General features: G+C 43.1%; 1 protein-coding gene across 1 annotated transcript in view; it reads left to right on the top strand.

Annotated features, from left to right (window-relative positions):
- The first annotated feature begins 265 nt into the window (after nt 1-265).
- Nucleotides 266-22,671, top strand: part of C8a (complement C8 alpha chain) — a 57,899-nt gene continuing 35,493 nt past the window's right edge. The window contains exons 1-4 of the mRNA XM_038334189.2: nt 266-487; nt 12,188-12,281; nt 16,183-16,327; nt 17,901-18,048. Of these exons, the coding sequence (XP_038190117.1) occupies nt 411-487; nt 12,188-12,281; nt 16,183-16,327; nt 17,901-18,048 (464 nt within the window). The 5' untranslated portion in view covers nt 266-410. The remainder of the gene's footprint in view (nt 488-12,187; nt 12,282-16,182; nt 16,328-17,900; nt 18,049-22,671) is intronic.

Here is a 22,671-nt window from a genome sequence, read left to right on the forward strand (position 1 = left end):
GTTCTAGGTGAGAATTGAGCCATGCTGCTGCCTTGAACAACAGACTAGTCTGACCTCAGGAGCTCCAGGAGCCAGCAGGAAACACTGGGACCCCGGCAACTGCGTCTTGGTTTTGCATTTTGTCTGTTTCTGGAAAAGAAAACTCTTTACTGAACCGATTGTAGTTAAATATCACCTTTTCTTAGCCACGTGGGGATTTCCCAAACAGGGCTAAAGGGCTTGGGGCCATTTGGAAGGTGCCAATCGATGCCTTGGTTACTGGTTAATCACACTGAATGGGAACTGAGGAGCTTCTGATCATTTTAAACATCTGATAGGTGTTTGCGGTTCTAGCCTGGGGATTTCTGCAACTTCTAAAGTAGGCTATCTTCTGCTTTTACATCAATGCTAGATGGTAACTTCTGGATAAGATGCTTGTCTTCGTCCTCTTTGGCTTGTCTTTGATGCCATGGCATCCCTGGGTAACTGCACAAGAGAAAGTGAACAAGTAAGTGGGCTTCAGGTCTTTGCATAATTGGGCTCCTCTTCTGGGGGACAAAGATACTGTGATGTCGGCAGTGAGCTGTGTTTTCATGGAACCTCTTTTTCACAGTATTCCAATCCAGTAAAGGAGTTGGAACAGGAGAAAAGCCAGTTAGTACTAGTCTGATCTGTCTAGCTGGGAATTACCACTCTAGTCCTTGGCAGCAGTCCAGACCGAATCGTTTAGTCTCTGATTCTCGGTTTTCCTCTGTAGACTGAGACTTAAAATAGCTTGTCTCTAACAGTTAATGTAGGTGTAATCAAATCCTGGACTTAAAATTTACTCTGCATACAGTAGGCATTTAATAAGTAGTATTTTTCTCAAGCAATGTGAGGCAGTCAGCCTCCACTTCATTGGATATAAAAAGAAAATGTTAAAAATCCATCCCACCTTACACCGGTTGGGAGGATATATATATATATATATATATATATATATATATATATATATTAAATATATATTAAAATATATACATATTACATATATTTCTGTAATATTTGCAAATATTTTTGTGGGTGAAAAACAAGAAACCATAGAGAGACTCAGCCATGTCATTCTAAACCTTTGCTCTGGGCTGACAGCAGAGGTAATATTTTCCCACGTCTGTTGCATTTTGCCTATTCGTTTCCTGAGAGTTCCAACCTGGCTTCATTTGGATATAGATCACCAATGAATGTTTTGTGGTTCTTAAGCAGCATTTTAACTTCACTTTTGGGATAGATAGCTTTTAAGCACAATGTCTCTCAAACGTTGGAGGTTTTAAATAGAATTATTTTCAAGTTCTTATTAGTTAACTCAATTTTGAATCATTATTGTTTAAATACTAGAGTCAGAGAGACATTCCATTTAAGTAACAGTTCAGAAGGGGAGATGTGTTTTACAAGCAGATAATCTGTAACTTATATTTAAAACAAATACACTCTTGAAACGTCTTAAAATTCATCGCTAATAATTAGAAGACTCAGGCAAGAGGTTGCTGGTGAAGGAAATCTCAGCTGAGATACTTTCAATTATAAAAGCTTATCATTGTAATCCTTTCTGAAAACGAACAGAGTCTTGATGTTTGATGAACTTATCAAAGAAGACAGATCAGTGAAGAGGGAAAATTCAAGTCAAGGCAGAAGAGCTCCGATTCAGCAGCGTACAAAATGCTGCGGGAGAAACCGTGGGGCTCTTGTGTTCACTGCCGGTGCTTCTGACATTGGTTTTGAAAAATAGAAAGTTACATGACAGCATCATCCCCCTGGGTTCAAATCCCGGTGCTGGCACTTGCTATTAATAGTTGTTTGATCTTGAGCAAATTACATAAGCGCTCAGGGCTTCATTTTACTGACTTGTAAAATGGGAGGAAAATAAGAGCGGGAATTAAAGGCCTGAAAGTACCTAGAACAAGGGAACAATGCCTCCCACTTAGTGAGTATTCACTCAGAGCTGCGCCCAGTGACAGCAAGCGAGGGTTGTTATCGTTGATTTTTCCGTTTGCTTGGATGGCTGACAGCAATAAAAAGAAGAAATTCATAATGTGCCAATTGGCATGGGTCTTCCAGATTTATCCAGATCCATTAGAGACTTCAACATTTTGCTGGATTTTTAGCAACAGCACTTGTTTATGTGCCCAAATAAAATTCCACGAGATACCTAACATGGAAGATGTATGTATGCGTGCGCACACATGTGTATGTGTGTGTGCGTGTGTGTGTGTGTGTGTGTGTGTTTCATGGCTCACGTTTACTTTGTAAGCTCATGTTTAACATTTGTGTATTCTACTCTCTTGAAAGAAATAGGGGTTGTGTAGGTATAAAATCTTATAGCCATGGAAGGAAGTTACAATTAGCAGCAAGATCAGTGATTCTCTAGAACACATTTTAAACAAGTAAGATATTTTGGTATGTGTTAGCTGTAAAACTTATTCAAATTCTTTCAATTTATTGAGATTCCTTCTTTCTTTTCTTTTCCTTTCTTTTCTTTTCTTTTCTTTTCTTTTCTTTTCTTTTCTTTTCTTTTCTTCTGAGACAGGGTTTCCCTGTAGCTTTGGAGCTCCTGGAACGTGCTCTGTTTGAGACCAAAGACCAGCCTCGCCTCGAACTCACAGAGATCCATCTGCCTCTGTCTCCCGAGTGCTGGGATTAAAGGCGTGCACCACCACTGCCCTGCTTGTTGTTGTTGTTGTTTGTTTGGTTGGTTAGTTTGGTTTTTTTATTTGAGACAGGGTTTCTCTGTGAAACAGAACTGGTTGTCCTGGAACTCACTCTGTAGACCAGGCTGGACTTGAACTCTCAGAGATCTGCCTGCCTCTGCCTCCTGAGTGCTAGGAATAAAGGCGTGCGCCACCACTGCCCACCAAGATTTCTTTAATGACTAAGAATGTAGGATTAGTCGATATTCTATGCTGTTCAGTATAAATACTTGCAAATAAGTTGAGCGACCTGTTGCTTAACCGCTGAGCCATCTCTCCAGCCCCTGTTGCTTAAATTTTCATCTCTTTGTTCTATCACTTACTAAGCGAGGTGGCAGGCAGTTATTATTCAGCTATTCTTGTTGGTTTCCCTGTCTCTGTTTGGGTTCTATCAGTATGTACCATGCATCTGTTGAAACTGTGTTATTAAATTAAACACACACGAGAGAGAGAGAGAGAGAAAGAGGGGGGGATTGAATTAGATGGATTAATTACTTTTCAGCATCACTATGACAAAATGACCGAGGGGACAATGACAACTTAAGGGAAGACTATTGCATTTTCTTCAACAATTTCAGAGACTTCAGCACATCACAGCAAAGGCAGTACGATGGAGGAGAGTAGAATGGTCCATTCCACAGCAGAGAGGATGCAGAGAGAAGGGGATGTCTGCTCTTGGCTGACTTCTTTCTTTTATACCATTGATTCTGATAGGGCCCTCAGCCCGTAGGATGGTACAACACACATTTAGGGTAGGCCTTTTCTCTTCCGTTATGTTTTCCTGGACAAGTCTACATAGGCACACTCAGAGGGTGAGCTTTAGCAGTCTGGCCAGTGATCCTGAACCCAGTAAAGCAGACCATGGAGATGAGCCATCACACAGGACTGTCTTCTTGATGAACAGTCCTTTCATCATTGAGAAATGCTTTCATTATCTTAGATGATTATTTTTAATTCACAGTGTATTTGTTTAATAGTAATGTAGTCATTCTTGTTTGCTTATTGCTTGTGTTTTCATGGCAAATGGTTATCTAATGTTTTGTTTTACTATATATGACCATATTTTTAAGCGATTATTATGTAGATATAGTCTAAATATGATCTCTGTCTTTTTTAAAGGCTTAGTTGATTATCCATTATTAGTATCATCATTATCGTCACATCAGCATCATTACCTTATTATTATGGTTGTGCTGGGTATTGAATTTGGGACATTTTATATATAAGGCAGGCATTTTTCAACTGAGCTACCACTCCAGACCCAGTCTCTGTCTTTTAGTCATAGTAATTAGACCATTTATATTGAATGTAATTATTGGTGCATGGTGTCTTTGAATTCATCATCTTACTATTTCCTATTTGTCCTATATCTTGTTTCCATATCTCTCTCTTCCTCAGATCATCTTTTAAATTTAGTATAATTTTAAGTGGATAGAGTATTCTACATTTTTGTTGTTATTCTATAAATTTATAATATATAACATTAACTTACTACAGCCAATGTTCAAATGATATTACACCAATTCTAATACTGTAATTTCATTTATATAACTCCCTTTGACATTTATTAGGGTGCATTTTTGTCACTGAATTCTTTTGTCTTATTCTGAAAATGGTTACATTACACAAGACTTAACACATAGTTTACTCAACTCATATTACAGAGAAAAATAAGTGCCAGCAAGAGAGAGGGAGAGATTTTGGTAACAAGATTTCTTATCTGGCATTTCATGAACATCATATTTAGTTGTCACTGCATGCTTCTTAAGTTGCTTTTTTTTTTTGGTTTTTCGAGACAGGGTTTCCCTGTAGTCCTGGAACTAGCTCTTGTAGACCAGGCTGGCCTCGAACTCAGAGATCCGCTTGCCTCTGCCTCCCGAGTGCTGGGATTAAAGGCGTGCGCCACCACCGCCTGGCTCTTAAGTTGCTTTTTGATAATTCTTCAAAGTGAAAGCCAGGTGAAGATGGAGCAGTTTGGTGCATCCCACGGAGATGTGTGGTGTACACAGTCTTCCAGCCTCTGGACCGGCATTATCACCAGAACCATCACCAATCCCTCCCACCAAGAAAACAAAACAAAGTATCTCTTCGAAAACGAAAAATGAGCTCCTGCTTTGATAAACAAGTCCTGGTCTTCATCTTGAGTTAAGATAGCTCAAAGATCTTCACCCTATCATTTCTACTAACAAAGACCAGAATCCTCTAGGGAGACTGAAAGAATGTAAATGAAGACTTCAGTCCTAGAGGAAACATAAAACCCCCTAAGCATCCAGCGGAATCATCACTTCTGTAGTAGCCCCTATACATAGTAGATGCCAAGGAAGTGTCAATCATGTTTCTTCTTTTTATTTTATTCCCTTGATGGGCATCAAAGTGTGTTTTCCCAAGTGTCTGGGCCAGAGCCATGTGAATGTTCTCGGCAGTCATCAAGATGACTGGAATTAATATGCATACAGGCAACACGGTCTTCCAATTAACATACACAATTGGGTGGCTGGGACTCAAAAGTGAGTCATAGAAATATAGAGATTGATATTCAGAGTAACTAACCATAAGCTATGCATCAAATGGCACTGAGTATGAATTATGCAGGAAATCCTGGTACACTCTTGGAACTAAAAGTGTGTGTGGAATGCCATGTGGTATCATTAATTTGTTGTTTATTTAATAAGTAAATAATCTAGATATAGTAGTTACTAGGTAGTAAAATAAGCAAATGACATCCTGATCCTCCTGTAGTTTATAGGCTGTGGTGGTTTGAATGAGAATGGTTCCCATAGGCTCATATATTTGAATACCTGGTCCCCTGTTGGTAGAACAGTTTGGGAAGTACTAGCAGGTGTGGCCTTGTTGGAGGAGGTGTGTCACTGGGGGCAGGCTTTGAGATTTTGAAAACCCACACCAATCGCATTTAGCTTTCTTTATCTCTGCTCCATGCCTGTGTATCAGGATGTAAGCATTAGGCTACGGCTCCAGCGCTGTGTCTGCCTGTCTCTTTCTATGCATCATGTCTGTGCAATTTATGGTCATGGCTCACCCACTGAAACTGCGAGTTCAATAAACTCTTTCTTCTATAGGTTGTCTTGATCATGGTGTCTTAGCACAGCAATAGAAAAGTAACTAAGACGAAGGCTTAGACAGTTGTTGTAGAAGGCCACTTAATTGTTTCCAAGCTGCCTGGCAGCTCAGACCTGAAATAACCACACAGAAACTGTATTAATTAAATCACTGATTGGTTATTAGCTCTAGCATCTTATTGGCTAGCTCTTACATCTTAATTTAACCCATCTCCATTAATCTGTGTATCACCACAAGGGTGTGGCTTACTGGGTAAAGTTCTAGCATCTGTCTTTGGTGGGCCTACATGGCTCCTCTAAACTCCACCTTTCTTCTCCCAACATTCAGTTTAGTTTCCCCTGACTTCATCTATTCAGCCCTGCCCAGGCCCAAGACAGTAACTTTACTAACTGATGGTATTTCCAGCATATAGAGGGGTATCCCACAACAGACAGTAACCATGTAAACGCAAATTTTCATTTAAAATTGTGAAGAATACCATGAAGGAATCACACAGAATGGGTTGAATGGGTAAGGAGAAAGAGAGAGAGCAAAGAGACCTAAAGATAAACTGGTTGAGTGACATTCTCTGCAGAGGAAGCATCAATGCTGAGACATGAAGGCTGGGGAAGGCTGTGTGAAGAGGACAATGTTGAGCAATGAGCAGGTGCAGTGCTCTGGTCATGGGAAGTGGCTTGTGACGTGTGGCAGCTGAAGGAGGTTGGCAGGAATGCAAAATGTCATGCAGGAATGCCTGTCAAAATGGCGGGAAGGGGCTGTATTTCAGAGAGTAATGGACACCATGATAAAAGGGATTGGATTTTAGTTTATGGCTAGTAAAAAACAAAACCGAAGAGGGACTTAATAAAGAAAAATATTGCATGACTTCCCATTTTAAAAAAATCATTGTTTCTTATACAGAAATAAGAAAAAAAGAGAAAGAAAGAAAGAAAGAAAGGAAGGAAGGAAGGAAGGAGGGAGGGAAGGAGGAAAGGAAGGAAAGAAAGAAGGAATAAAAGAAAAAAGAAATAGAGAAAGACAGAAAGAAGGAAGGAAGGAGGGAAGGAGAGGAGAAAAAGGATAGAGAAAAATAAGAAAGAAAGAAAGAAAGAAAGAAAAAAGAAAGAAAGAAAGAAAGAAAATAAAGAAAAGGAAAATTTTTCCTACAAGAGGCTATCAAAGGATGCGGTGATGTAATAGGGTCTTATACTAATATGGCAGGTACTGAGGTGGGAGAAAGAGAAGAAACCTGAGATATGTTTTCTTGGGACCTTGACAAAACTTTCCAAGAGATAGGCCAAGAGAGTGAGAGAAAGAAGGAAATTAAGGGCCACTGCCAGGAATCCAGTCTGGGAACTTGTATGTGTGGTGATCCCACAAATGATGGGGTTCAGTTGAGAAAGGAGTTGGTTGAAAGTCAAACCTAAGAGGTTCAACTTAGGACCATAATGTTTTCTGTGCTGCGGTGAGGAGTGGGGGAGTGGGGATGCGAAGCAGGGGAGCCTGGTGGCGAGCAGCGAGGCAGAAATGCAGTCCAGGGTGGCGAGCTAAACTTGGACAGCCCTGGCACGGATGGTACGCGATGCTGGTGGAGCCAATCTCGGCTCCTTGAGAGTAAGAAAAGCAAGAAGAGAGAGGAAAAACAAAGAGGCGTCCTGAAGAATTCCAGTTCTTAGAGAAGCCCAAGGTACTGACCACTGAGCAAGACAGCGAGTGGAGGTTGTATTGAGGAGGTCGGGGGGGGAGGGGGGCAAGCTTCCAGAGGAAGCCGTGGCCAACACAGAGCAAGTCAGATGAAGTTGTAAAACTCTCCAGTGGGCTTAGTGGTGAGTAGGGTGCTGGAGAGGGATCATTTTCAAAGCCAAATTTAAAATACCTTTACCTCATGATATAATTCCTATGTAATTGAATGGATTAGCTCAAGATTATATCATTAATGACAATCGGCTTTGGCCATAAGCTGAGCCTGTGTATTAGGGTGCCCCCTTGCCATAATCAGGTAGGCTTTCTGACCTACTGGCTTAGGATCAGTAAGGAGCTAATTAATTATTTTGTTTTCTAAGTGGCTGAGGTGGCCACATTGTGGGGTCAAACATTTGACTCTCGGGTTGCATATTCAACTAGATTTTAAACCCTTTGTCTAACATGCCAGCCTGAGTTAAAAAGTAGATGAGGGCTGGGGAGATGTTTCAGTCGGTAAAGTACTTGCCACACAGCAGGAGCTTGAATACCCAACACTAAGGTGAGTGTGATAGTAATCCCAGTGCAGGGAAGGTAGCAACAAGGGGATCCCCATGCTTGCTGGGCAGCCAGACTAGCCAATCAGCAAGTTCCAGGCTCAATGAGAGACCTTGAATTAATAAAGGAGGTGTAGAGCAATTCAGTAAGACATCTAATACTGACTTCTGGCCTACACGCTTGTTCATACATATAAAACACGCATGCGTGTGTGAGTCTGCACACACATGTGCACTTGTGCATGTGCTCACAGAGAGAGAGAGGGAGAGAGAGGGGGGAGAAGGGAAGGGAAGGGAAGGGAAGGGAAGGGAAGAGAAGGGAAGGGAAGGAGAGGAAGAGGGAGAGGAAGTACCTCAGTGGTCTGGGGCCCGGCCCTGTGTGGGGTATATTTCTGTATGTTTCTGATGCAGATGGAGAGGTTTACACATGGCTAAATAGAAAGTATCAGGAGAAGAGATGCGTCCTAGGCTGCGGCTCAGGGTCTCATACACGATCTCACTCCACATTCAAAAGAGTTTTCCCAGTTGTTATCTCTGGTTTTGGCTGTGAGTGGTAGAACCTAGGGGCAGCCATGCAGCCAGCTGATTGATGGACTCTAAAGCCCTGTTATCTCAGCGCTCCTTCAGCTGTGTTCAATAGTCCTACAGATGTGTGGGAAAAAATGGTTTGAGCTTAAAATAAGTGAGGAAATAATGGAGTGAGCAAAGCGAGATGCAGAGCCCCTAACGCTGTCAGGCATTTTCAATGTCTCCGCATGGCACACTGTAGGCAACTTATTCAAATGAATTTGACCACGGAACTTGAACTTGTCTTCTGTCTGCCCCCCTCCCCCCCGCCATGGATATATAGTTTACAAAACTGGCGCACTAGAGATCAAGCTTTGAAGAATGTGCAGCAGCACCATAGGACTTGCACCGTTTCGATAGATGAAGGACATGAAGACACATATACAGAGGAACTCACTAGTAATATCAAGCAAGTTAGAAGCAAATGTCTGACTCGTCTCACATGCTCCCGGGTCCTGGTACCCCAGATTAAGTTTCTTACTGATTGAGCAGGTTCTTGCTAGCTGGGAGATACTCTCAAAAATATTTGCCAAAATTTCATAGGTCACAGAATTATCAGTACCTCTTTCAGGGTCACTGATGCACTTTGCACTGCTGTAGCCAAATGCTTGTGGCTGGGCACTTCATGAAGAGGTTTATTTCACTCGTAGTTCTGGAGGCCTAAGTGTACACCGCTGGCATTTCTTGGCTCTGGTGATGGCCTTTGGCTCAGTCACAACAGGGCAGATGGCGTCATGGTAGAAACATATTGTAGGAGAGAACGCGTAGTGAAGCAGAAAGCAAGAGGCTGGAGAATGAACGGCGAGGCTGCTCCTGGCCCAGCAGCCCACCTTCACAGAACCAAGCACTGAGAGACCAGCATCAGTCTCTTCCTGTGGATGGCGTTCCATGATGTGATGCTTTACAGTGGATCCCACCGTGTATAGAGTTCATCTTCTCAACACTGCATTGCTGGAGACTCAGCCTCCAGCATAGAAAAACCATGAAACCACATCAAACCACAAGCCTCATTTAAGAATGGCTATAGCTCCCTGGGAAAGCTATTTGGCAATATGTGTCACAAGCTTTAAAATCAACCGCTCCTGGGTTAGCCATTCTTAAATGATGCTTGTAAACTAGACACTGAAAGACAATTATCACATGAACTCACTCATAGGTAAGCAAAGAAAACCAGCCCACAAACCACAATCCCAGAGAACTTAGACAACAATGTGGAGTCTAAGAGAGACTTACATAAATCTCATCTACATCGGAAGTAGAAAGTAGAAAAAGACAAGATCTCCTGAGTAAATTGGGAGCATGGGGACCTTGGGGGAAGGGTTGAAGGGGGAAGGGCAGAGGCAGGGAGGGGAGCAGAAAAAAAATGTAGAGTTCAATAAAAATCAATAAAAAACAATAAAAAAGGAAAAAAGACAAACCAAAAGAAAAATAAAAAATAAAACCAACCACTCCATTCTACAGATCCCATTGCCAGAAAATAGCCTAGAATTCAGAAAAACTTGGGGCTCAAATATCTATTTATTATGGAATAGTAAAGCAATACATAGTCATCATAAATAGTTTATATCTCTTCTGTATCAAGTGGGAAAGATCAGGACATACAACATGACACTCTGTATGCCCTCAACTATATTATGAAAATAGAATGAAATGAAATATAATAAAATATTAATGGTGGTAAGATTTGAGATAATTTTTTTATAATTGTTGCTATACTTTCTTTAATGTGAATGCATTACTTGTATAATCATCAAAAATGAACTACATTTAAAAATTCATTAAAGTGATGAGAGAATATTGGTCATGTTGGCTGGAGGTGATTTAGTGGCAGCCCTGGTGTTCCTTCTGTGTCTGGCCCCTGTGACAGCATCACCGCGTGTCTCTGTCTAGACATCATGTCATGAGCTTGGGAAGCTGCGGCAGTGTAGCGTTGCTGTCTGGGTCTCTGCTTTCAGCTGCCCGGTTTTACTGTTTGTTTCCCTCCATTGTGACATCATAGCAGAGGCTGTGGCCTTACCTTGACAGTTCTTCAGTGAGGTGCAGGGTGAATGCAAGCCCTCTTCAATCCCCAAATCTTTGGCTTGTAAATTCTCTCCATGTTTCTCTAAAGCGTTCTTTAATTTTAGGATAGTATACCAGAAAGAAAGAAGACCTGTGGCTTTGATCTCTCAGCATTTCTAGATGTCAGGATTATTTTAGTTCTAACTAGGAATCAGGTTCAAACAAATCTAAAAATTTCACTGTCTATTTCCCAGAAATGGGCCTTATTTTTTCCTTTCTTCTTTTCCCTGCCCTCTCTTTCCCCTCCCTTCCTTCTCTCCACTTCTTTCTTCTTTTTCTCTTTTCTGAATAGCTTCCACAAGTTCACTCATGACAGATGGTGGGATTCAGTAGCAATAGAGACAAGGACCTGAATTCCAAGGGTTTGGATTCTGGTGGAGACAGAAATTTTACCAATATTGCAAGCATGCTAATTCTACATCAAGGAGAAGGGACTTTGAGAATGCTAGACACCCAAGGGCAGAGAAAGAGGCTTAGTAATGCTTACAGACCTTCTCCCTTGTTCCCTAGTTCAGAATGGAACACTCTGATAAGAGCTGGGTTCGACAACCAGCAGAGCCTAAAGTTTGCAAACATCCCTGGAAAGGGAGGGATTATGCGTATACATTGAAGTGTTGTATTTTTGATTGTGAGCCTAGCCTTGGTGATTGAATAATCTCTCCAGTCCAAGCCATCTCTTCCGGTGGTGGGACTGGGACAAAAACCCATTCAAAAATCTATGACCCACAAACTGCCCTGCCAGGAAGATGCATTGGTGTCTCGGAGCTTGTGGGAGAGCCCAGTCAATGACTGGTTTAACCTGAGTAGGAACCCATGTCTGACACTGTCTGGATTGCCAGGATCCAGAAGTTGAATGGCTCAGAGGCCTCAGGTAGAACCAATCATGACTACCCCCCCAAAAGTCAATGAAATGATTCCTAATGATATTGTGCTATATTCATAGGTTGATGCTTAGTTCAATTGTCATCAGAGAGACTTCCTCCAGTAGATGATGAGAACAGATACAGAGACCCACAGACAAATCTTAGGTGGAGCTCAGGGACTCTGCAGAGTGTTGTAGGATGGTAGGAGCCAGAGGGGTCCATGACAGCAGGAGAACATTGTTTTCAGAATCAACTAAGCAGGGCTCATAGGGGCTCACAGAGACTGAAGCAGCAACCATGGACCCTGCCTAAATCTGCACCAGACCCTCTGCATACACCCTGTGGTTCTTTAGCTTGGGGCTTTTTATTGGACTCCTAACAGTGGGAACAGGTATGACTCTGGCTCTTTTGCCTGCCCTTGGGACCTGTTTCCTCCTACTGGATTACCTAGTCCACCCTTGAATATGAAGGTTTATGTTTAGCCTTATAGCATCTTGTTATGGTAGGGGAAGTGAAAGGATGTTTGGAGAAAGGAAGGGAGGGAGGGAGACTATTATTAGGATGTATTGTATGAGAGGATAAATAAGTGAATGAATAAGTAGATAGATAGATAGATAGATAGATAGATAGATAGCTTGAGATTTTCACACAGTTCTCTTCTGCTGTCGTTTTCATCTTTAAAATGATTCTTTTCTCACTTTAGGCGAGTTAGCCGAGCTGTGACTCCTGAGCCAGTTGCCTGTCAGTTGGGCAGCTGGTCAGAATGGACAGATTGTTTTCCATGCCAGGACACGAAGGTAAGTCATCTAGGAACGTCTCAGGGTATTGTAATGTGACCTCTGCATTGGGTACCGACGGCAACAAGCAGCTGGGACTATGAATCTAGGGCTCTAGAGAGAACATTGGAAACCCCAGGTACCTGGATGGTGAGGCTTGTGCCTGCCTCTCCTGACATCATGGGGTGAGGCTACTGAAAGTGTCTGCATTATGACCCAGGAAAACAGCCACCAGGACATGGGCGCATTGAAGCTCCATGGATTCCCTGGGTCCTGGCCAGCGCTTTGCCCTCTAGTGAAGGTACTCTGGCAGGGCCGCTAGACGGCAGAGCAACAAAGAGCCAAGATGCCCACAGGCAGCTGAGGATCACAACTCTGAGCGGCTCCCTGGGCCCAACAGAAGTTTGCAAAGGCCATAAAGCTATCCCAAAGGTTGAAAAGCCCAGCACACCCAACATATTATATAGTCATGCCCATGGTGGTGTCCATTTAGAATTAAAATGATTCAAGGTAGCTCCCAAATGCAGTCTTTTTTTTTTTTTTGGTTTTTCGAGACAGGGTTTCTCTGCAGCTTTTTTAGAGCCTGTCCTGGAACTAGCTCTTGTAGACCAGGCTGGCCTCGAACTCACAGAGATCCACCTGCCTCTGCCTCCCGAGTGCTGGGATTAAAGGCGTGCGCCACCACCGCCCGGCACAAATGCAGTCTTATATGAAAGGATAAAGAGAAAAAAAATCTCATTTACTTAGACGCACTGGCTCAGGTTGACAAAAAGCCGTCTACACAGGTACTACACAGGTACTGTCTTTATATTGCTTATGAATCCCTTCAGGCGATACCTGCCTTTGTACAGGATACAGTCTGGTAGGCCCCATCATCCCCAGCCTTTTTTGCTTCAAACACCACTGGCTGGATAGCGTGTGTCAGGGCAATGCTGTCAAGTTCAAGTGTTTACCCTGCAGCCCCACAGTTTCGGTCGAATGCGGCTTCTTACCTGCTCTGTTACTTTGGGTTTATTTTTCTTTATCCTTTCTGCACCTCCCTGTGGTAGCAGAACAGTGCCTACAGTGTGGGGTTCCTGAATGCTGAGTGAGTGACACGAACAAAGGCACCTGGCACATAGCAGGTGTCTGACAAACATCCTGGATTTTTATAAATATGGTCCTGACCCCCCTCTCTGGCTCCTCCATGACCTTGAACTGAGAAGAGCTTCTGTGGGCCTGTTGGTGCTCACCCTGCCTCTCCACTCGTCTGACAAGCTGAGATGCACTGTGAATGTTGTTGAGTTGTTAAAAAAAAATCATAGAGCTAAGAGGCAGTGGAAACACAATGTGAACCTGAATTATTGAACTTGAAGCTCTAAGATTAAGCGCCCTGCCTTTCCTAGTGCAAAGAAAGAAATAACAAAGCACCTGCACACCTCACCTGTTTGAAGTCGGCTCCTGCATTCAAACTTCATCCTGATATATAGTAACCCCCCCCCAAGCAACGATAATACATTTCTACAAACATGGCAGCTTTACACAAGGGACATTTGTCCCCTTGGGGTCCTGGAGGCCAGAGGAAAGCAATGGACGTGCGAGTGGTGCGTGCCTCCTTTTGGAGACCCCAGGGGAGAAAGTGTGCATTGCCTCATTCTCTGCTGGTGCTGGCCAACAGTCCTTGGCCTATGGCTACATCTCTCCCCTCTGTCTCCCTAGACAGATTGCTTCCTTTTCTTTTGTGTCTTCTCCCTGTGTGTCCCCCTGCCATCTCCATCTCCTTCTTCTCAGAAAGTATGGTAATACTTTGGGCTACTCAGAAAACCCCAAATAACCACATCTCAAAACTGCTAATATTTTCAGCATATGCTTTTGCAAATAAGAGCAAATTGAAACCTTTTACAGATTTGGACTTATACTTTTGGTTGGCCATTACTCAACCTATTGAATATCTTAAGCCTGCCTTTTTCTCATGGTTTTGTTTAGGAACCAGATTGCACTGGGAATCTCTAACAGTTTCTGTCGGAATTGAATTACTTCCCTAAATACTGGGGAAGATGTATGTGTCCATGAAGAAATCCTTACGATATTAAATCCTCTTAATTATTTAAGTAAAGGGCCACCTTTGTTTTATTTATTACCATGTTTCTTCTTCTCAAAGTCACCCAAACAAAGATGTGCATTTCCGGGAAGAAGCATTACCTACTACATAGACAAGAAAATTATGCTTTAATGACACAAGCCGCAGGCAACAGCACAGAGAGGTCCCTCGGGGAGTATTGACACTCGCCTCCCACAGCACGCTGTCTCCATTATTTGATAGCAACCCACTACACAGGGAACAGATAGAAATGAACCCAAAGGCTCGCAGCACTGTCCCAAGTCCAGACACTACAGGAAGGACAGTGATGGCACTAATTGTCACCGTTTATCAAGACTTCCCAGGTCCCAGGCACTGCAGCAATGTTTCACATAAACACATTGTCTGGTTTGACTTTCCCAAACAAATAGGGGGAATGGGCACCATTGTTCACGGTCAGGAGGTTGCCCACTGAGAAAGACAGAACTGGGACTTAAATTTGGGCACAGGTACCAGGGACTCACAGATTAAAGAAGCAACTCATAAATGCTCAAATCACTGCTTCTTGGCTTGTTAACATTCCTGGGGGAAGGACTTGTGGCTGAGCTAAGGCCAAAGGCAGAAACACAAGGTTAAATGCTTCATTGTCGATGGCTTTGTCCACGGATGCTTTCCAGGCACTGTGTTTTGTGTGTGTTAGTATATATTGTATCTCAGCTGGACTCTAAACTTCTAGGAGGCAGCAACGAGACCTCACATTTCTCTTGATATCCTGGTTTTTGGCCTCCTGTTTCTATACCAGTACCTGACTCTTGTACATTTTTTCAGGTCAGGAAGTCTTTATCATGAAACTCTAGAACCCCAAGATTGTCATGTGTCTTAATTCTTCCTGCTCTTAAATCAACAAGTATTCACTCGTGTGTAGCCAAGACTGGACTTGGGGATTGAGATGATGTCTCCTCTTAAGTTTATTCATTTCTCCATAGTGGGTATGTAGTTACTTGAGTGTCGTAATTTCCAGAAACATCACTTTCCCTCAAAACAGAATCATGAGAGATAGCTATTATTGGCTCATGTGGAGTCGAGAGCAGTCCCTGAAGAAGTTCTTGCAAACAGGCAGATACGATGCTCTGGCCATCGGGGCCTGGCTTATGTTCACCTTCCTCTGTGATGGGGGGAAGGGAGGAGGGAGGCCATCCTTATCAGGACCATATGAGATGTACGCCAAGTAAAGAGGAGACGGCAACACCAGAAACAGACAGACAGACAGACAGACAGACGACAGAAACCCTGCAAAAGCAGAACGGCAATGGCCTCTAAAGCTATACCTGACCAGAGACCAAGTCTGAATATACGCCGCCGCCTAAGGCTGTCCTTTCCTCCTTTCTCTTCACTACCCCATCTCAGCCTGTGACTTTCTCACTGAGACGGTGGACAAGACAGACAGCGAGCCAGATGCTTTGTCACCGCCTTGCTTGACAAGTGCTAAGGGAAAAGGAGGATTTGCCTAGTACATGGTCGAGTCAGGGAAGGCTGTCTAGGCGAAGGAAGTCATGTGCTTTGAAAGATAGATCCTTGTAGCTGGTTAAATATGGGAGCAGAGGTCTTCCCTGAGAGGTAAGAAGACCTTCAGTGCATATCTGTCCCGGTCTTTCATTTGATACTTCACATCTGCATTCCGAATTCCGTAATGACTGTGCCACCTGCCTGAACACCACAGTGCAAGCTCGTGTGTCCCCTTCTAAGACAGCCCTGAAGGCAGCTTTCAGTCACGAAACAGTTATTCCTTCTGCTGAGCTGAGACCTGCCTGCATAGATCTTGGATGATTGACAAGACAATGTCTGCTTCGCAATCTGATTTAGTACCGACACCGGAGCCTCTTGCAGCCGAGCAAGTTTGGGGGAGCCATCTGCAGTGGTGACATCTGGGATGAGGCCAGCTGTAACAGCCCCACACCTTGTCTGAGGCAAGCACAGTGTGGACAGGATTTCCAGTGTAGAGAGACAGGTGAGTAACATGCCAACACCACAACAGCTGCACTTGTCAAACACAGCGCACCGAGTCGTACTTGGGAGCTGGCTACAGAGCAGACTCCTAACTGTTGGGTAAGGACCCAAAAATGTGCATTTTAAGTCAAACTAGTAACTCGTGTAACTTTCCTTTTAAAAAAATACTTATTTTATTTTAAAATTATGTGTATTTATTGATAGAAAGATGGTATGTGCACGTGTGAGTGCAGGTGCCCATATAGGCCAGAAGAGGGCACCAGATCCTCTGGAGTGAAGTTATAGCCTATGTGATAGGAACCACGACTTGGTATGGGTGCTCAGAACTGCATGCAGGTCCTATGCAAGAGCTACACACATTCTTAATTGCTGAGCCAGTCCATATAATTTTGATTCATATATATATATATAATTTTATATCTATCATATATAAATATATATTTCATTTAGAGAAAGTGCAACTCATAGTAAATAGATAGCATTTATTAAACAAACACTACGTACATATTAAGTTCCAGGCAGTGTACCACCTTCTGTTAATATGCAAATTTAAAACAAAGTATCTGACCTTGAGGAAGTCCTAATCTGTTAGGAAGAGAGACCTACAAGAGGCCAGTTACAGTTTCACAGGATAACTTCAGGCTGTGTGTAATTCTCTGGTGGTGGTGGGGTATACCAGAATAATCTTTGAGGACTCAGGACTGTCCTTAAAATGGCATTTGATTTGAGGTTTGGAAAACGCAGTTGAAGCTTCCAGAAGAAGGCATGTGAAAAAAAAAAAAAAACATGAGAAGTCAGGAACTTAGTCTTCCCAGAATCTTTTTATCAGGAGGGCTTTAGAAAGAGACAGGTTGGGTGATGGACCCCTAAGGTAAGCCAGAACAAGGGGGACAACCAGGGTTCAGATTATGACATTTGGAGGGATGGTGACTTTCTCAGGGTTTCTATCACTGTGAAGAGACACTGTGACCATATGTGACCATAGCAACTCTTCTAAAGGAAAATATTTAATTGGGGACTGGCTTATAGTTCAGAGGTTTAATTCATTATCATCATGGTGGAAGCATGGTGACACACAGGCAGACATAGTGCTGGAGAAGAAGCTAAGAGTTTTACATCTGGGTCCACAGAAAGAGACAGTGAGACATGCTAGGCCTGGATTGAGCTTCTGAGACCTCTAAGCCCACCCCCCAGTGACACATTTCCTTCAAACAAAGCAACACCTACTCCAGCAAGGCCACACCTCTTAATAGTGCCACTCCCTGTAAGCCTATGGGGTCCATTTTCTTTCAAACCACCACAGGAGCCCTTGGCAGATACAGAGCAAGAGAGTGGCAAGGGCAGGCTGGAATTTTAGAGGGTGATTGGTGGGTTTGATGTGGAGGCTGGATTTGAGAGGGAGACATGGGTAGGCCTGAGCTAAGGGACATAGCACAGCTAGAAGGCTAGCAAGGATGGAAGAGACGGTGCAAACAGAGAGAACAGGACAGATTGGAGGGCAAAGGTAGAGAAGTCTGTGCAGCAGAGGTGGGGGGATGTGGTCTAGGGGGCACCCTCAGCCTCTTCTCCCTTAGGTCGCTGCCTGAAACGCCACCTGGTATGTAACGGGGAAAATGACTGCCTCGATGGCTCTGATGAGGACAATTGTGAGGATGCCATGATCACTGAGGACGACTGCCATCTGTATGACCCAATCCCAGGATCAGAAAGGGCAGCCCTGGGGTAAGCGGCCACCTTGGCTATTCAAGAGTGGCAAATGATTCCTCTCACATTAGGGACATCAGTTTTGAGGCAGTACAAATCTGTTTTTAGAGTTCCTTCGAAGGGTACCGTAGGCTGAGTTTCTCTGTCCCTCTAAGTGCTCCCAAATAACCACACAGAGACTTAGCATTAATTATAAGTGCTCAGCCAATAGCTTAGGCTTGTCTTCATCCAGCTCTTACAACTTAAATTGACCCATGTCTACTAATCTATATGCTGCCCCTAGGCTCATTTACCTCATCTATGTTACTTCTTCCATGTCTGGCTTGCGACCCCTCAGACTCTGATCTTTTGCTTTCCAGCATTCTCTCTGTCCCCCAAAGCCTGCCCCACTTATCTTTTTATTAACAATGAGAGCAACACATTTCCACAGTGTACGAAAGAGTGCTTGTAGCTACAAGTAGCTTTTGTCTCCTAGGGTGGCTTGCACGGTCCTGGTAAGGTGGCATCATCTACACTGTCCCTCTGGTCTTTCTTCCCTCTCTACTGTCCCTTACATCTCAGCCCAATTTCTTTAATTTCTAAGGCTACTATCTTCTGTGACAGCTCCCTAGATGTCCCAAAGGCAGCTTTCCCCAGATGAGTCTGACATTTTCAGCATCCTTGCTCGCTGCACTCTGGACAAGCTAACAATGTGATTCCGTGCAAAGAAAATGGGCTTCATGGCGAGACAGAAGCTTGAACCTCCACCTTGCCGTTGTTTGATTCACCTCTCAGATGACAGCTTTTTTTTTTTTTTTTTTTTTTTTTTTTTGCTGAGCTGAACTCAGGCTCAGTTCTAATTTCTCTTCACTGTACACCGTATGTCTAGGCTCAATTCCGCAAACGCCTCACGCTCAGTCCTTCTGCGCGTTAATCAATTGCGTTTCTTCTTTCTACAGCATCTTTGTCTATAGCCTGACCTGACTGACTTCTTGTCTAGAGTTATGGACCAAACGGTGGCCCTCTCCGATTATGTCGGAACCCCAAGCACCTAAAGTGAATTGCATTTGTAGACAGGGATTTGAGGGAGTAATTAAGGTTGAATGAGGTGGAACCCCAATTCAAAACGACTGGCATCCATAGAAAAAGATGAAGAGATACAGCAACCTATCTCCACCACTTTACAGACAAGAATCTACCTGAGGATGTGAAAAGGACAGGTGTCTGTATGCCATTAAAAAAAGTCTCACTGAAAACCAACCTCAAGAAAAACCTTGATTTTGCATATAGAACTAAAGGAAAAATTGAGTTCTGATGTTTAAGGTACCAATCTGATATATTTTAAGGCACCCAAGTATCCTATTAGAAGTATGACTCCTAGGAAATCTAGGCGGTGTCCCTCACCTGCTCTTGGCTGTGCCTGGCTTGCCTTTGCCCCTCCTGCAGTTCACAGAACATTCTATCCTGCTATGAAGGACATCAGGGATGAAGACAACTATTAGGGTGAGGCACAGAACTCCTACCCATCTCAGCCTCCCCAGGCCCCAGGCCAAGGGCTAGCTTATGACAATGGTCTGGTGTTGCCATTCTTCTGCTTATTCGGTCTTTGCCTTTGGCCTTGTCCTTTTCCTGGGGTGTCCGCTCCTTGAGGGCAGGAATTGCTTATGACTCAAGCTCTCCACATCCTCCGTTCTGTCAGAGCATGTCCCGACCTCCCTTCTCACCGACTCTAGGCTCCACTGAAGTACACTGATATGAGCGGCTGCCTCTTTGCAGAGAAGGAATTGTGTGAGGTGGTCATTGTCACAAGTGACCCAGGGACACTGTGAACTCTCTGTCAGGCAGCTCTCATTTATAATCCTTAGTTGTTCTGAGATCACACTAGACTCACTCACTAGACTGTTTGGATCCTGTAGTTACTTGCATGTAGACTTGCACACACAGCACCAAGCAATGTGCTTTTCTTGAAACCAGTTGTACCTTTTTATTAGGATGGCCATAACAAAATACCCTGACCTGGGTAGCTGAAACAACCAATGTATTTTCGTCATGGTTCTGGAAACTAGACACTAAGAAGAAGAGGTCGGTTGGGCTAGTTTCTTATGAGTGCTTTCTCCTGTGCTTACAGGTGACTACCATCTTCTGGTTTTTCACTGAGTCTTATACACATCTCTGTCCTAACTTTAATTTTATTCTCTGGGATAAGGCTTAACTGTACTCTTTAAAGTTTTTTTAAACTTTGTATATTTTTATTTTATGTGCATTGATGTTTTGCCAGCATGTATGTCTGTGTAAGGATGTCAGATCCCCTGGAACTGGAGTTACAGACAATTGTGAGCTGCCAGGTTGGTGCTGGGAACTGAACTCAGGTCCTCTGGAAGAGAAGCCAGTGCTCTTAACTGCTGAACCAGCTCTCCAACTCTACTTAATTACTTCTTTAACAGGTCTGTTTCCAATTGGCATTACATTTTGAGATCCTGGTACTTGGAACGCCAACCTATGAGCATTTGGAAGCAAATTTAGGCCACCACACAACCAAAGGGGAGTCTTGTTGGTTTAGAAAGTATTTGTGGTGAACAGAGTAGTGGAATGTTGAGGTGTTGAGCTGAAAAAGACTCCTCTTCAACAGAGAAAACCATTGCAGACTACCGCTCTGTTCTTCTGTGATCGGATCAGGAGCAGTTCTGGCACACTTCCTGACACGCTAAATACAGAAACCACGGGACGGCGCTATCTACACCAAGCCATTGATATTCTGACATAATTCTGCACTTTTTTTCAAGGTCTTGGAAACTTTTCTTGATATTTTAATCCTAATTTTAGCATTTCCCAGCTTCAACTTTTTATTTATTGTTAAATATACGATACATACTTGAGGCAAAAACTGTGTCAACTGTGTTTTCCTGTCCCCTGCTTACATGCTGGCACATACCCAGTGGCTCCTGTCCTTCCCCCACAGAGCTGACCTTGTTAAGACTTTCAGATTAACACCGCATACTATCTGGGAAGCAAACCTCTATGTAGGTAGTACATATGAAAATATGATCATGACATATATCTGCTATATACTTTTTGGTTTTAGTTAAAAATGTTCTCCACACAACTATTTTGATCATGTTTCCATACCCTCCCCCCCCAAGATGCCCTCACTTTGTCCCCTATCCTTCTTTATGTTCTCTCTCTTTCAAAAGCAAAAAACACATTTTGATTTTTTTGTTTTTGTTGTTACACACACTTTTAAAGCTGAATGCTATTCGATGATTTTCCTCTTCATACACATATTCTGTATCTCACTTTTAAAAAGAAACATGGTGTCCTGTAACAAGGGTTAACGATAGTCTGAAGGCAAAATCCTGTTGTCCTTATAGAGTTCTTTTTATAACACAGCTGTCACCTTAAAGTGGCAGAGTTAAGTAGCAGCGGTTAAAGCCTATATCCTGCAAAGCCTATCAAATTTACTATCTGAACCTTTATGAAATATGTTTGCTGACTCTTTTGCAATGTAATTATAGACACCATGAGGCTGCTTGCTCACTTCTTGATGGATTAGGAAAAAGAAGGGGAGCTATAAACCCCAAGACACACTTCCCCTAGTGAGGCCCCCACATAAAGCAGCACCTTTAGCTGGGGAATAAGCTGTTCAAACATGAGACCGCAGAGCCCATTTCCCATCCAAATTGTAACCCCGTCCTCGCTCTTACAAACAGCGCTGCAATGAGTATCCTTGCTAGTGTGTCCTTTGTGCGCATGCGTAGATTTCCAATAGAGTACAATGCTAACTATGTCTTTTTACTTCCACTGGGACTTTCCCAAATGTAGTATAAATAACTTAATGGTTATTTTTGAGACACCTTGTAGCTCTGGGGTTTTGTTTGGTGTGTTTCAGAGGCTGCCCTTTTAAATTTCAGACAGAAACATGTTCAGTGTGTAGGCAGATAGAAACTGGAGGGTGGTGATAAAGGCACGGAGCCTGGACTTCCGTGTCAAAAACAACTTGGAGAAGCCGGGCGGTGGTGGCGCACGCCTTTAATCCCAGCACTCGGGAGGCAGAGGCAGGCGGATCTCTGTGAGTTCGAGACCAGCCTGGTCTACAAGAGCTAGTTCCAGGACAGGCTCCAAAGCCACAGAGAAACCCTGTCTTGAAAAACCAAAAAAAAAAAAAAAAAAAAAAAAACAAAAAAAAAAAAAAAAAACAAAAAACTTGGAGAAGAGAAAATCCACTGTGACTAAGCAAATTACTTCATTTTTTGAGCTTCAATTTCTGCATTTGCAATGTTGTTATGAGGTCTAAAATTAATGTGTGTTAAATGACTAGTTTAATATGTATTCAATTCATCATAGCTGTTATTACATCACTTCTACTAATAAGGAAGAGGTGGAGAAAGGAAGAAGAGATAGACAGGCACATACTTAGGACTTCTAAGCCATGGCAGCTGCTCTGGAATACCCATTTATTCTTTGAGATAGGTTATAGTCACAGCCTATTGTTGTTCCTTTTCTGCCTTTGTACCTGTCCCAGAGTGTGTAAACAGTCATGGGAGTGCCATGTCAAAGGTTAAGTACTGACTGCCAGGAACCTAGGGATGGGGGGAGGGGGAGACTTGGATATTTAGAGCCTTCAAAGAAGACCATATGGAGGAAGCAACTCTTGCTACATAAGAG

The sequence above is a fragment of the Arvicola amphibius genome, chromosome 6 (genome assembly GCF_903992535.2).
Source record: "Arvicola amphibius chromosome 6, mArvAmp1.2, whole genome shotgun sequence".
Taxonomy (NCBI): Eukaryota; Metazoa; Chordata; class Mammalia; order Rodentia; family Cricetidae; genus Arvicola; species Arvicola amphibius.